The 16374-nt window shown below is 46.6% G+C and overlaps 1 protein-coding gene across 3 annotated transcripts in view; it reads left to right on the plus strand.

Annotated features, from left to right (window-relative positions):
• The first annotated feature begins 450 nt into the window (after nt 1-450).
• Nucleotides 451-16374, plus strand: part of ATN1 (atrophin 1) — a 30836-nt gene continuing 14912 nt past the window's right edge. Inside the window, exons 1-4 of one of the 3 annotated variants that reach the window (XM_080987094.1) lie at nt 451-550; nt 13317-13529; nt 15517-15570; nt 15833-15970. In XM_080987094.1, the coding sequence (XP_080843220.1) occupies nt 13452-13529; nt 15517-15570; nt 15833-15970 (270 nt within the window). In that variant the 5' untranslated portion in view covers nt 451-550; nt 13317-13451. Of the gene's footprint in view, nt 551-580; nt 763-13316; nt 13530-15516; nt 15571-15832; nt 15971-16374 lie in introns of those variants that run through there. The other 2 variants (XM_080987095.1, XM_080987096.1) reach the window with 2 other exon arrangements.

The raw sequence follows: 16374 nt of genomic DNA on the forward strand, positions 1-16374 counted from the left end.
GCCCCCCAATATTTTATTCAAGTTGGCACCCCTGTGTGGGTCAATACTGCGCGCAATGGGGGAGGGGGCGAAGGCCCGAGAGAAGGCCTCGTATCTTTGGGCACCCCATCACCCCGTCCCCCTGCACCCGTCCGCCTCCATTTCTCTCCCGCGACCTCGCCTTTGCTCACACCAACCCCTTCCCACTCCAGCCCCAGCGCCTCGCCTTTTAAAAAGCGTTATATAACATGTCCCGACTCCTGCGCCCTCGCCATCGTTTTGCTTTAAGGCGCAAACAGTTCTTTCCCCCCTGCTGGCGAGCGGCGGGTGCAATCGATGCGCTCTTGCGCGGAGAGGGAGAGGGTGTTGTTGGAAAGAGAGGGGTGGGGGAGAGGGAGGGAGGGGAGGGGGCTGCTTGCGCGTACTGGGCTCTTCGGAAATGGGAGGTGGCCAAGGCGGCAGGCGGCGGGCGGGCGCTGCGATGGGCGAGCGCGCAGGCACGGGCGGCGGCGCCTGAACCCGGAGGCGGGGGGGGGGGGCGCCGCCGACAGACGCCACTCGGAGGCTGGAGGTACGGCGGGGGAGGGGGGGTTTGCGATCCTGTTTTCCCGCTCCCCCATCTTTGAAGTCCCGGGGAGAAAAAGGAAGAGGAGGAGGGAGGGAGGGAGGGGAAGACGGAGTTGTGCAGCTGCCGCCGCTGCTGCTACAGCTGGCTCTCCGAGCCTCTCCTGCGCCTCCTTCTCCTTCGTTCCCCCCTTCATTCGACCTCGCTGCCGGAGCCCGGTAAGTGCGAGGAGCCCGGGAGCCCCATCTCTCTCGCCTGCTCGGCATCCATTCTACACCGATCGTGCGTTTTGGGGCGAGGGAGGTGGGACGGCGGGCGGGCGCCTGGCCATCTCTCCTCATTCTCTCCCTGTAGAGGAGGATGGTTGCGGGGAGGAGGGCGCGAAGTAGGGAAGGGGGTTGTCAGAAAGCAGGAGGGATCGGGCGACAGGAGCCCCGCGCGCAGGAGAGAAGGTACCCCCCACCCACCCTAGCCCGGGAGGTCGTGGTTTAAAAGGCACCCGAGCGCGAGCGATCGGGCGCGCGCGCACCAACACACACCACTGCCCAGGCTCTTGGCGACTCCCGTCCCCATAAGAGCGCTGGCTCTGCGGAAGAGATCTTTTAGGGAGCCCCTAAGAAACGCCTCCCCGAAGCAGAGATGGCCAACTCCACGGTGGAGCCCCGTGGAACAAGTCCACTCCCTGCGCCGGATCCGTGGGGCCTGACAGTAGAAGACGCCTAGAACCCCGGGCAGAGTAACCCCTTGATGCTGCAGAACCTCAAAGAGAACCCCAAAGAGAACATCCATCCCCCCCAGCTTCATTCTACCCCTTCACCCAAGCTGCATTCTTCCATAGGAGACCCCCTCATAATCTAGAAGCCCCACTAGACCTCATAGAACCGATTCCTGCAGCCCGGCCAGAGAGCCAGAAGCCTGACATTCCAGTGTGTCCTTCTGGAGAGTTATAGTCTAGTAGCGCTACTCCTGGGTGGGGGTGGGGGGTGACAAGGAGGGTGCCTCTTATGAAGGGCAAGGTCTGGTGCTTCACACCCTCCACGGAGTAGATGGGTCTTGTAAAAACCTTACCGCGCATTTCTCTTATTTGTGCAAATGAATGGAGACTGGAATGCACAGGCGAGGCCACAGCACCTCCCAAGCTGTGGTCTTTTCCGTGGAAGGTGGCTTCTTTTCAGTCTTTTAAGTGACAGCAGGAGGACTTCTCAATCTCTCCTCTTGGAAGAAGGTTTCACGTTTCATAGAATAGGCACCCTGAAAGGCCGCAATCCAGTAGAACATTAAGGAGATGTTGCTTCTCTCCAGAGCCACCCCCCAGTACGTCATGCACCTAGCCAGAGAGCCCAGTGATTGGAGGCGCCTTCTCAACTCTGTACTTAACAGTTCTGAGGCGCTATAGCGCTTCACGGACAATAGTCCAGCAAAGTAGGCCGCTTTTCTTGCTTTACAAATTGGAGGTGGGAGGTGAAGGATGAGGTGGTCGTGTCTTGCCTAAGGCTACCTAGTGAATTCCAAGATGAGGCAAAATTTGAACATTAGGCTTCCTGGCTCAGTACCTGGGGGGAGAGAGAAAGAGAAGACTTACATTAGTAGGCAAGATGGAAGCTACTGCTCTAGGTGTTTCTTCTCCAGTTGTCCTACAGACACATCCACAAGACTGCAAAGAAGAGACCTCCCACTTTTCTTAGTCCGTATAGTCCAGAAAACAGTCAAGGTTGCAATCCATTGAAATTAATGAGTCTGAGTTAGTCATGTCCAGTAATTTCTATGGGACTACTCTGGGAGTAGGATACACTCAGTCTTTTTCTCTCCCCCTCTTGCATTCTGGGTCCCCTGAGCTTCTTCAAATGCCACGCAAAATAGGACCAGTCTTGACAACCATGGCTGGGAGAGGCACATCTTCTACTAAGTTAAAGTATCTTGTCAGTTGGTGTGCTTTTTGTCTAATACCGTTGTGCTCGCTCTCCTGCTTTCTCTCTTGCCGGATGTCTCTGTGTGTACAATATATGTATGCAATATTGTGTATATGTATGTGTATATGTATATGTGGGTGGGTGAATAAGAATGGGCACTAGGAAAAATGGTTTCCCCTTATTCCCTATTCCTCCTTATATCTTCTTCTTCTTGTTATTGCTATCCCATCCTTGCAGTAATGTCATGGAATCATTTTAGGGAACATGGGAGCGGGGATGGAATGATGGGAATATGGAGGAATCACAGGGAAACAGGAAATGGACAGAGATCTCTCTAGGTGTTTTGGTGCTGTGGTTGGAGTTGTTTCAAGAAAAGATATCAATCGGTTGGATATGTGGGGATGCAACCTCAGGGTTAGGCAAGATGATCCACTGGATTTATTCCAACTCAGGAGCTCCATGGATATACATAGCGGATATTTCTTCTTTCCCTGTCCCCTGTCACTGGATAGTTTCCATGGCTCAATTGCTCTACCAGGAATGCTTCTGTGGAGAGATGACAATGGGCATCGCTTGATATCTAGTAGGTTTTAAAAAATGGGCATTATTTGGCCTGGCCGTAGTCTGCTTTGTTTTAAGAATACTGGGAAACGTGTTATCCATGGAGTCACTGTTATGCTTTCTAGGCTGTATTAGAGGAAGGACTCAGCGGTAGAGATGCAGAAGTACCTATTTCCAATCTCTAGTTTCTCCAGGTAACGCTAGGGGAAAAATCCTGTCAAATCCCAGAGTGTAGACAGTAATAACCTAGATGGCCTGTTGGCTCGACTTCGTACAAGACAGCTTCCTACGTTTCTATTAGTGAGCAGAAGTGATGGATTTGAAGCAAAACATTGCTTTGTTATATGCAAGGCCTCAGATTCAGTCACCGTCACCTCCATTGTCAAGCATCTAGACCTTAAATAGCCATTGATAGTGTTACTGAGCTAGGTAGCTTCATGGCCTGATGCAATAGATCAACGGCCTGACTCCATGTATTGTGGATATTCAAATAATAATGCCAATGGAACAGTTCAGGTGTAATTGATATAAGATCTATGGACCGTATCAGGATTTATTGGCCACCGTATCAGGACTTTTTGCATTGTTCGGGGGGGTGGGGGAAAGGGAAGGATAAACAGCTCCAGAGAAGATGGAGCCTTCGTTTGCCTACCTCTGGCTTAACTGATACCCATACAGAAGGCTGAGCTGCCATTGGGCTTGGCCATTATTATCTTGCCATTTCAGAGCAATATACATTTGTGGTTGGTTCTACTGCATTCTAGTAACCACATTTCTTTGTGGAAAAGGGGTTTCACAGAAATTGAATTGGAAATAGATTTCACTGGATTTACCTATCTTTCCTCCCCACTGAGACCAGTGCTAGAAAAGCACATTGTAATATCGTTGTGAAAATTCTTCTTATTTTAAATAAAAATAATGTTATGTCTGTCAGCCTGTTAACTTCAGTAATGACTCTCAGTCCAGAGGTGTGTCTTGGATTTATCCATATTTCCTTCCATTTTACTTCTGATAGTTAGGGAATGAATGGGGAGGAGATCTTCTAGCTGCTGAGTAGCGTTTACGATGCTGAAATGTAAAATAATGTGCCCCTTTGAAGGAAAGTAGCACCATAATGGCATTTTAAAAATTATTAACATTTTTATCCCGCCTTAGAGTCCCAGTGGAACCCTCAAGACATCTCACAAGGAAACGCTCAAAGTCACAGCTTTTAAAATTAACAACCATCTCATAAAACTATTATAAAAAGAATGTGCCATACAACCTATACATTAGACAAGGAAAAAAAACAGTTGTGATATGTTTTATTTATTTAATTCATTCATTGCATTTATGATATTGAATCCTGCCCTTCCTTCAAGGTGCTCAGGGTGTTAACCCAAGAACCCTGGGAGACAGGTTAGACTCAGACGTCACTACTTTCCCAAGTTTAACCCGTGAGCTTTGCAGCGTGAATGGAAATCTGAACCCCCAACTTGTCTGAAATATATTTTGAGAAGTTTAAAGGAAACATTTTAAAATTGAGAAAGAATAAGGCAATACAGTGGTACCTCAGGTTACATACGCTTCAGGTTACATACGCTTCAGGTTACATACTCCGCTAAACCAGAAATAGTGCTTCAGGTTAAGAACTTTGCTTCAGGTTGAGAACAGAAATCGTGCTCCGGCGGTGCGGCAGCAGTGGGAGGCCCCATTAGCTAAAGTGGTGCTTCAGGCTAAGAACAGTTTCAGGTTAAGTATGGACCTCCGGAACGAATTAAGTACTTAACCCGAGGTACAACTGTAGAAATCGGAACAGAGTCTCTCCCCTAAAGATCTGAACGCAGGGTAAAGTTCATATTGGCCACCGAGCTTGAAGAAAAAGCAGGAAAGACTGAACTGAGAGAGGGAGAATATGTTTTCCTGTAGATGTAGCATCACTTTTATTTAGTTTTGCATTTTCACAAACTTGTGATTTGCCATAGAGCAAGGGTGGCAAATGTCACGTTGCTAAGTTGATGATGGACTACAACTCCTATCATCCCTGGTCACGCTGACTGGGGCTGATGGGAGTTGGAGTCCGACAGAATGTGGTGGGAGCCACATTGGTTACCACTGCTATAGACTGTGCTTGAAACTCCATTTCAATGGTAGACTGTTTCCAGAAGGGACACAGAAGCATGGCAGCTGCTCTTAGTTGCTTGTGTCTGTGTGAATGTACAAAATGACTTGTCAGAATGTGGCCAGTTTGGGCCAGTTCAACTGACAGGACTTCTGCAGCCTGTGTCGGACAATCTGTTCTTTGAGTTCTGTTCATTATACTTTATTAATCCATTTCTTGGGTGAAGGGCACAGAATGGAGTGCAGGAATCGAGGGGCTTCACCAAAGGGAGCCCCACAAAACCTCAGAAACCTGGGTCTCAGAAAGACCCAGAATCAGCCACTTCTTCTCCAAAGACCCAAACATAACATTGGTTTTCAGTTTAACTTATATCAGGCCTGCACAACTGGTGATCCACCAAGCTGAAGACAGCCAACCAGCCATGTATGGGAGCCCACTAAGTTGAGAAATCTTTTGTTGTCATTGTTGCTTGGATTTTTTTTGCCTTGGAAAAACAGGGATGGGGTTGGGAAGGTCCTGGTGGGCTCCAGTAGGTGTCTGGTCTGTTGCGGTTGGCTTAGGAGCTCAGAAATTGTGCTAGTCTTGATTTCTAGAGAACAGTGTGTGAAAGCTAGTGACTTAAGGTAAAGGTAAAGGGACCCCTGACCGTTAGGTCCAGTCGTGGCCGACTCTGGGGTTGTGGCGCTCATCTCGCTTTACTGGCCGAGGGAGCCAGCGTACAGCTTCCGGGTCATGTGGCCAGCATGACTAAGCCGCTTCTGGCAAACCAGAGCAGTGCATGGAAACACCGTTTACCTTCCCGCTGGAGCGGTACCTATTTATCTACTTGCACTTTTTGGCGTGCTTTCGAACTGCTAGGTTGGCAGGAGCAGGGACCGAGCAATGGGAGCTCACCGCATCGTGGGGATTCGAACCGCCGACCTTCTGATCGGCAAGTCCTAGGCTCTGTGGTTTAACCCACAGCGCCACCCGCGTCCCTAGTGACTTAGTGAGTAGTTTTTACCCACTCCCCACTCATCTTTCATTACTCTTTGCCACTCCCATTGCACCAAAGTTTCTTGCGAATGGCTGTGGCAGGTCTACGTCTTTATACACAGATTTGCCTGAATCTTGCATAAGATGAGGATCGGTGGAAGTGTAATATAGAGCACCTAAGGGTCTCATGGGAGGTGAGGCTGAACTTCTCCACTCACTTTCTCTCTGCAGCTCGTTACTTGTTTTCTTCCAGCGAGACTCATTTCCATTACAGTCATACCTTGGTTTGAAGTAGCTTCGGGATAAGTATTTTCGGGTTGCACACTGCGGCAACCCGGAAGTAACGGAGCACATTACTTCCGGGTTTCGCCGCTCGTGCATGCGCAGACGGTCAAAATGACGTCATGCCCATGCGCAGAAGTTGTGAATCGCAAGCCGCGCATGAGCAGAGACACGGGTTGCGTTCGCTTCTGGATGCGAACCGGGCTCCCGAATGGATCCCGTTCGCATCCAGAGGTACCACTGTACTGGAATCCAGTGGGGGGGACTTCTGGGGATAGATTGGGGAGGGTGAAGGTTCAATATCCTTGCCCCAGAGTGACTCGGGCAACCCAGATGGTCAGAGTATGAGTAATAAATTATTATTATTATTATTATTATTATTATTATTATTATTATTATTATTCTGCTGCTGCTGCTGCTGCTGCTGCTGCTGCTGCTTTGGCACTTTAAATCACTCCCACCACATATGCACACATGCATTAGATGTGAAGTGAGCAGCCCCCTTGTTTGTCAGAAGAAGAAGAAGAAGAAGAAGAAGAAGAAGAAGAAGAAGAAGACGAGGAGGAGGAGGAGTTTGGATTTGATATCCCGCTTTATCACTACCCTAAGGAGTCTCAAAGCGGCTAACATTCTCCTTTCCCTTCCTCCCCCACAACAAACACTCTGTGGCTCTGTCATTATCACGTGCAATTTTAGACTCCTTCCCTGCCTCGATAAGATCTGTGTCCCAGCTGTGTAAATCACGGTACATCATACGATTTAGTGGTACGGTCCCATTGGCTGTGTGAAGACACCTTGCTTGGAGATTTCTGAGTTGGTGCCTGGATCTGCTAACATCCTTCAAAGCCTTTCTAGGTGGGTGGATTGGAAGAGGCATTGGGTCTCTTTCCACCTCCACCCCCCCTTTGTTTGCCATTTGAAGCTGCAAAAACCTGTCCAATTGCTTTCTTGTAGTAAGACCAGTAGTAGTTTGTGAAATGCTGGATTGTCCTTTTGTTCTGCTTTGGGCAGAGTGGATAAATGGGACCCAGAAACTGTCAAGGTGTCTGTCCGTCCCCCTGCCCCATGTTCCTTATCACTATTTGGAGTTACATTTTGTTCCTCCTACCAGCTTTGCAGCTCCTTCCAGTTCTATAGGAGCAAGCTAAGCCCTTTCCTGTCTGGGCCTCTCCACATGTTTTAGACTACAATTCCCATTAGCCACCAGTCAAGCACAGCTGTGCTTGCTGGGACAGATGAGAGTTGGCATTGCAAACCTCTGGAGGGCCAAGGTTGAGGAAGGCAGAGGTATACAGCCCTGTTTGAATACGTAAAATATGTATTTATTTATTTTATGCGTCACCAGGTGTGGAGGCAGTAGCTGCAAAGTGACGATTGAGGTTTCAGAGATGCATGGCGTTATTCCTTGCCACACTGCATGCATGTACACTGTCACTGCAGTGTGTGAGGCTGTAACTGACAGCAGATTGACGTGTGCGTGCGTGTGTTTGTGTGTGACACCTAATTACCCAGCAGCAGGCAACTCACAACAGAACGTGGCTCTGCCGAATTGTCTTCAAGGCAATGGGAGGTGACACAATACCTCTCCATGCTGTTTCATCGGTGTTGACTCATTCACACATGCTTGTTCATACTGAAGTGATGCTCTCTGCCCACGCACAAACAGCCCCTGAACTTCTGCCATAACATTCCTGGCTGTGGGCATGCCCGTGGTTTCCCAAGGTGTGGCCCTCAAGCTATGGGGTGTGTGGGTGTGTGAATGTGTGTCATACACATGGTTCTGCCAAATTACAGGTTGGTTACAGACCTATAGAAAGGTAATGTTCCTCAGGGACTCCAAAAGGCCGCTATAGCCATATTACATGTGCTACGAAAGGGTATGATAGAGAGGGATTATCTGGGTGGAATTCAGTACTGCACAAAGGAGATAGTTCCGTCCGTGAAAGCTTTTCTGGGTATCCTGACAGAAAAATATCCCCTCACTTCCTGCTGTAGGCTGCTCTACACGTTCTTCTGTCCCTCCAGAGTGGATTTGGGGGAGATGGCAGGGGAAGAAAGAGGAGGAACCATTTGTACTAATAGGAGGTTTTGCACTGGTGTTTGCTAGCAGGATGGTTCCTTGATGTGCCTACATATCTTGAAATGCTAGCATCCAGGAGAAGATGTTTTGGTGGTCAGAAATGGTCTGTTGGCCTACCAGCTTTGGGAAAGGGCCTGATAAGTTTTCCATGTGACTGTCCGGAGTCACGGTATGCCATTTGACTGCAGATCAAGAGGTCCCTACTTCATCCTGGCAGGGTTTGAAATTAGCCAGGCGTATTTTGCGACTGGGGCAGGTCCAATTGTGACCACGTGGAGATCTCTGGATGCCAGGCTGGTGCCTGGGGAAAGCAAAATGTCACTTAAGAGAAGGACCTGAAATATTTTCCTTGAAGTTTAATTTTGTTTTATTCTGGATTATTTTATTTGATGTTTCAATGTGTTGTAAACCACTTTGATATTTGTTCTTTAAAATATAAGTCGGTATAGAAATGGAAAGCTGTCTTGCCCCAAAGTGGCAACTTATACATTCCATGTTGGCGACTGCAACCTTGGTTTAAGGAGCCATTTGACACTTAGCTTATATATCTGAGTTTCTCACACTGTTCTGTATGTTGCAGGAAATAGACCGTGACCTTCCAAAATAGCTCAAAGCGAGCTTAGTTAACATGAAACACATTTTCTTGCTTAGCATTAATGAACTGCTGGATTTCTGAGTGTGAATGTTTTCCCTGTGAAAAGGGGAATACTGCTAAACACCGCTAGGAGCTGCGAACTGTTCTGCAACCCAGAATATTTGTTATATTTTCATTTTTCAAAAACTCTGCATGATGCAAAATGATCCTAGTTTTTTTACGGCACGAGCCTAAGGATGCTTGCTTAGAAGCAAGTCCTATTGTGTTCAGTGGAAATTACTCCCAAGTAGGGGTATTCAGCCTAACATTAGATTTTAAACGAAGAATCTGTTAATCTGTTTCTTGTTATTTTACCTTTTCAAAATTCTCAAATTATTGTAGTTAATTCTTCTTTGTTTTCTTACAATCAAGCGGTTTATAGATTTTGTGAAATAAGTGAGAAATTGATACCTCCTTCCCACCCACAAATTTGCTTGAGTGCATCTCCAGGATAGTGAATAGCAATATGTGCGCATTTAAACTCATTCCTTCATGAAATTCTCTTGTGTATCTCACATTAAAGGGAACAAACAGGAGCTGTGCAAGAGCAGCGCTATATTCTAACATGTATCCCATTCACTTCAATGGGACTTGCAGAAGAGAATGCCCTATTTCTACTTGATTGTTCTGTACTGTAAATGTTAGGTAAAGGTAAAGGGACCCCTGACCATTAGGTCCAGTAGTGGCCGACTCTGGGGTTGTGGCGCTCATCTCGCTTTATTGGCCGAGGGAGCCAGCGTACAGCTTCCGGGTCATGTGGCCAGCATGACTAAGCCACTTCTGGCGCAATGAAACACCATGACAGAAACCAGAGCATGTGGAAACGTCCTTTACCTTCCCACCGGAGCGGTACCTATTTATCTACTTGCACTGGCATCCTTTCAAACTGCTAGGTTGGCAGGAGCAGGGACTGAGCAACGGGAGCTCACCCCGTCGCAGGGATTGGAACTGCTGACCTTCTGATGGGCAAGCCCAAGAGGCTCAGTAGTTTAGACCGCAGCACCACCCACGTCCCTGGTGGGATAAAAAACAACAACAACATGGGGTGGATGGGTGGGTGACATAGGGATTTCCAGGCATGAGGAGGTGGCAGAAAGCAAGGAACAGAAATTTAAGTTCTGCTGATACGAAAGAGGCTTCTTCTGTCTGCATGGTGCTGATGTTGCGGGCATATTCTTATACCTAAAACTGGAGGGGGGGGGAGAATCTTTGATTAGAGAACCATTTTGAAGTGAAAACTTGGGGGTGGGGGGCAACACAGAAGCAGCTATTTGTCCTAACAAATCCACATTTGCGTAGATGCCAGTCAGTGCTGACATGGGGCAGTTTTCCATGGAACGAAGTGGCAATGTGGCAAGGAGCTTCTGAAAGCTTCACTGGTTCTGCTCAGTGTTGGAAATGAGCCAGGCACGTTTTGCCACTGGTGAGAGTCCAATTGCAGCTATGTGGAGATTTCTGGCCACTGGGTTGGTGACCACAGTTTAAAAATTTCTGCCTTAGACCATAGTTACACCATTTCCATTTCCATTTCTGTTATGTACTGAAGTTCTCACCCTGGGCCAGCAGGGGGATACTGTAGATAGTTCAGGTCCACATATGCAAATAAGGGATTGAAAGTAACGTTCAGTGATTGGATAGTTACAGAAAATGGTTACTGTTGCGTTGTAGTGGAGCTCTATATAAGCAGGCTGGCTGAACCCTTCAGTTCAGTTCTGTTCTGACCTGTGAATAAACAAGAGCTGTTTGAAGAATTGCTGTGTCGTCTGATATGTTCACCCACAACTTAACTATTTCCATTTCCATTTCCACTATGTGTGTTTGCTTCTCCTTCCTGCATAGTGGGACAAGTGAATTGCTGTAAGAGCAAGCTACAGTCAAGCAATGCAGTTGAGAGTGTAGAATTGTAGTGTTGGAAGAAAACCTCAAGGGTCATGTAGCCCAACCCCCTGGCGAATAGACATTCCATTGTTGTGGCAATAGTAACCTGGATTTAAAGTGTCATTTGGCCTGATTAGACAACTAATAATAATAATAATATTTATACCCCGCCCATCTGGTTGGGTTTCCCCAGCCACTCTGGGCGGCTCCCAACAGAATATTAAAAACACGATAAAACATCAAACATTAAAAACAAGGCTGCCTTCAGAGGTCTTCTAAAAGTCAGATAGTTGTTTCTTTCCTTGACATCTGACGGGAGGGTGTTCCACAGGGCGGGTGCCACTACCGAGAAGGCCCTCTGACTGGTTCCCTGTAACCTCACTTCTCACAGTGAGGGAACTGCCAGAAGGCCCTCAGAGCTGGACCTCCGTGTCCTGGCTGGATGATGGGGGTGGATAATAATAGGATCTTGCCTATTTTCACACACCAGCAACACATCCTTTGGAATTCTATCCATGATATTTTATTTGCACAATCAGAACGGATTTCAGGAACCAAAACGTAATGAAAAATATGACTCCCAAGCCGTCTGGCCCCAAAATGGCAACTAGACATTCTGTTTAGGCAATTGTAACCCTGGTTTAAGGAGCCATTTAGCACCAAGCTTTGAGTTCTAACACCGCCTGTGAGGCACAACATTAATATGAGCTGGCATGGTTGGGGTTAGCCCAAGCCATGTAAGCTGTGCTCCTAATAAATGACTTTACCATGCAAAATGGCACCCCACATGGGTCATGTCTGGACGTCAACCAGATCGCAGTGGCCCTAGAATGGTAACGGGAGTCAGAAAAGAAGCAGAAATCCAGACACAGGGATATGGATGTGTTTTAATCACATTTACTGTTCATTTTAAATTAAAAAATAATGTTTTTATTGATACTTTTAATATTTCTTGTAAATCGCCTAGAGGTTTTACTGCAGTGAAAGTGGTAGACAGGGGGTGACCTATTAGCACACATCTGAAACATGTGAGATTGTGCACAAGCACACACGCCAAGCCTGGAAGTAACCAAAAATGTCACAAAACACATGGCATAACTGCACAGGATGAACTTGCTCCACTGACACATACAGGGGCCAAGAACGGACCCTCCATGTGAAATGGTCATCAACTATATGCAATTTGTTAAGTAACATTAAAATAAATAACTGACTGCATCTTCTGGTCAAAGCCCAGTGACTTGATTTCCTTTTGGGAGTCATGTGTAATATACATTTTCTTGACTATTAATTATCAGCGCATTTGGTGGGGGAATTCTGTTTTATAAGGCGCTTAAAATAACCCATGATTCTATAAAAGGATATAAGTAGCATGGTTATGAATTGAGCAAATTTTTGAAGCAATGGGTTTTTCTTGTAGTCCAGTTTCACAGACATGCGATCAAGGAGAGGGAACCACTGTTAATGTTCAAACAGATAAAGAAGAGCAACAACATAATAATTCAGGAACAACAATAAGCAGTCGTAGTGTCGATGTTTTGTTGTATTTTGTGGCAATAAATGATTTCTTTTTTTATGTTGTTCTTGCCAGTTTTGGGGGAAGTACAATAGTATCTCGGGTTACATATGCTTCAGGTTACATACGCTTCAGGTTAGAGACTCCGCTAACCCAGAAAAAGTACCTTGGGTTAAGAACTTTGCTTCACAATGAGAACAGAAATCGTGCTCCGCCGGCGCGGCGGCAGTGGGAGGCCCCATTAGCTAAAGTGGTGCTTCAGGTTAAGAACAGTTTCAGGTTAAGTACGGACCTCCGGAACGAATTAAGTACTTAACCTGAGGTACCACTGTAGTCTATAAATGAACAAAATGAAAGCATAGACTCATTTCTCTCTGCTGCTCTGAAATGCTTAGTGAAATTTGTTGTGTTTTAAATTGTAACTGTGCATTCACTGAAAGGAACTGAGGTTAAGGGGCATTATGCAATAATAATAATAATATAATAATAATATATTTATACATACATACATACATACATACATACATACTCCACCCATCTGGCTGGGTTTCTCCAGAGTGCTGGATGAGGCCCTGGGAGACCAGGGTTCAAATCCCCCCTCTGCTGTGAAGCTCACTGGATGACTTTGGGCCTGCCACTGCCTCTCAGCCTAACCTACCTCACAGGGTCGTTGTGGAGATAGAATGGGGAGGAGAAGTTATGTTCGCCACCTTGAGCTCCCTGGAAAGAAGGAGGGATATAAATCAAGGAATGAACAAATCTCTAGCTATGATTCACCTACACAGCACTTCCAGACCTCTTAATCCTTCCCACTAACCAAAATTCTCTGTTTTAGGAATTGTTGGGAGCCTAGCATCCTTGGACAAAGTTCTCCCTGCCCTTTCCCTGAAGAGCAGAGGTTGTTTTACCCCTTGAGGCTCACACCTCAGTCTCCCAAGGAATAGTTGTGTGGCGGACTGTATAAAAGTTAATGTTTTCATCCACTCGGACAAAGGAGAATGGGGACCCTACATCCAAAAGAATGAAGACTCGACAGAATAAAGACTCCGTAAGTGCCCAGGAGACTGCGGGGTAGAGAGGGGGAAGGACTCAGGGTCTCTCCAGTATTGTTGCAAAGCCATCATAGCCAGAAGCCTTACCCTCCATGAATTTGTCTCAGCTCCTTTTAAAGCCATCCAAGTTGTTTGGGGCAATGAGGTAGAATAAACTTAGAGGGGGGTCTGCAGGGGAGACTTTGAGGACATTGGAGAAGCTTAAGGGTTCATGTACATAAATAGCAGGGGAGCTGGTCACTTGTGGACCATCTACACCTGGGTGATGGATAATTTTTGAGGCCCACTTCGCCTGGGAGGGTGCGGTTTGGAGGGATAAAAGAAGCAAAAAAAGGGGGGGGGATTTGGGTGTTAAATTGTTTCAGTTGATTAATTGTCTGCCTTTTAATTTATAAATTAAGTGACTCAATTCTAAATAAAGCCATGTCTAACAAAAAAAAAACCACCCTCAAGATAGGTGCGTTTTCAATATATGAAAAGTAAAGCTGGATTATTAACCAATCAATAAACTAAAGTTAACTAATCACTCTTGGGAGGAAAGGTCATCCTAAAGAGTGTTCTTTTTAATCCCCCATTACAATCCCCCATTACAAACGTCCTTCAGTGAAATAACTGTGTTCCCCAAACTGTCAGCCTCTGCTGATTAAGATTGAGGTCCACCAAATAATGAAGGGAAGCTTTAGTGCAGAGACCTTCAAATGTCTCACCTTGATAACTTGCCTGCTTTAGAATTCTCGGGAGAAAATATTCTAAGATGTTGCTGGACTCGTACTCCCATCAGTCCCAGACGACTTGGCCATTGGTCAGAGATGTTGGGAGCTGTGATCCAGCATGATCTGGGGAGCACCTCATTGGCTACTCCTGTTCTAGGGTGTACATTCGGTTCACACAGGGTCTGGTCAGGTTCGTGGGGCCTCATGAATCTTCACTTACGATGCACCTGGGTCATGTACAACAGCCCCTTGCAGAAGGAATATAATAGTAATAATAATAATAATAATAATAATAATAATAATAATAATAATTTATACCCCGCCCATCTGGCTGGGCTTCCCCAGCCACTCTGTGCAGCTTCCAAAAATTATTTAGGGCTTTAAAGGTCAGCACCAACACTTTGAATTGTGCTCGGAAATGTACTGGGAGCCAATGTAGGTCTTTCAAGACTGGTGTTATGTGGTCTCGGCGGCCGCTCCCAGTCACCAGTCTGGCTGCCGCATTCTGGATTAGTTGTAGTTTCTGGGTCACCTTCAAAGGTAGCCCCACGTAGAGCGCATTGCAGTAGTCCAAGCGGGAGATAACCAGAGCATGCACCACTCTGGCAAGGCAGTCTGCAGGCAGATAGGGTCTCAGCCTGCGTACCAGGTGGAGCTGGTAAACAGCTGCCCTGGATACAGAATTGACCTGCACCTCCATGGACAGCTGTGAGTCCAAAATGACTCCCAGGCTGCGCACCTGGTCCTTCAGGGGCACAGTTACCCCATTCAGGACCAGGGAGTCCTCCACACCAGCCTGCCCCCTGTCCCCCAAAAACAGCACTTCTGTCTTGTCAGGATTCAATCTCAATCTGTTAGCCGCCATCCATCCTCCAACCGCCTCCAGACACTCACACAGGACCTTCACCGCCTTCACTGGTTCTGATTTGAAAGGAAGAGCAGCAGTAATGGGCAGAGTGCCTTTCAGGAAAGTTTGTGCACCATTGTTGAAGTCCACAACGAGGCATCCTTGACAAGCCTCCAAGGAACCTCAGAGTTTCCTGAAACACAGCGTGAAAACTGCAGATTTATTAATGGATAAGTAAGATAATGGACTAGGCAGAACTGGCAAAATGAAGAGAAGCTAATGATGAGTGTTTTATGGAAGAATGGATGGCTTTTTCGGGATACTTAAGGAAATATTATAGCATGATGGAACTCATGAGCAGGATTTGAGCTATGAACCAACAGATGTAATTAGATTATAATAATTGTGGTTATGATTTAATAGATGGAAGATAGGGTGCACCAGAAGGGGAGGAACAGCAACTCCATGGAAAACAAGGTGGGAAGTCGACAAAAAAAGCAAAAAGACGAAATTGTGCTTTGCTTGTATATGTTAAAAATGTTGAAACTTAATAAAATATAATCGGAGGGGGGGAACCTATCACTTTGCTAGTTCCTTGCATCAAAGTGATGGTGCGATTCAACCCTGAGGAACACTTGTCAGAACAGGGTGGGATTGGCCCCAGTTTGGGATAAGCAGGAGACACTTTAACAGGACTGTTGAAAGAAGCCTCTCGTCTCTCCGTTAATTTTCTCTGCAGATGTCGATGCGGAGTGGTAGGAAGAAGGAGACTCCAGGGCCCCGAGAGGAGCTCAGGACACGGGGCCGAGCCTCTCCAGGTGGCGTCAGCACTTCCAGCAGTGATGGCAAAGCTGAGAAATCCCGGCAAACTTCCAAGGTAGGTCATCATAACTTCTGTGTCAAGCTACACTTTGGCAGCTCAAGAACTGGAAGTGACAGTAACACACTTATTTGAGTTGCACCAGATAGTCCCCAGTTTTGGTTTTTATGTGCAGTAGAAGCAAGATGTTCTACCCAAATGCACCAATGGGAAATGCAAGTCTGTGGAATTCTTCACATCCATGGCACACGGTACCTGAGACCAGTAAGACGGCATCTCTGGAACTCTTCTGCTGCACCATCATGACCCTATCAAGAGTCAGGAAAATTAGAACAAGCAATGATGAATGTTTACCTTTTATTTAATTCACCTTTGTTGTGATTTTGCAGGGGTTTGTGCGGCCTTGTTAATATGATTTTGTTTCCTTAACCTTTTTGAAAGTCTCAATGAAAAATTGCATA

This window comes from Podarcis pityusensis (genome assembly GCF_964106645.2).
Source record: "Podarcis pityusensis genome assembly, chromosome: 17".
NCBI lineage: Eukaryota > Metazoa > Chordata > Lepidosauria > Squamata > Lacertidae > Podarcis > Podarcis pityusensis.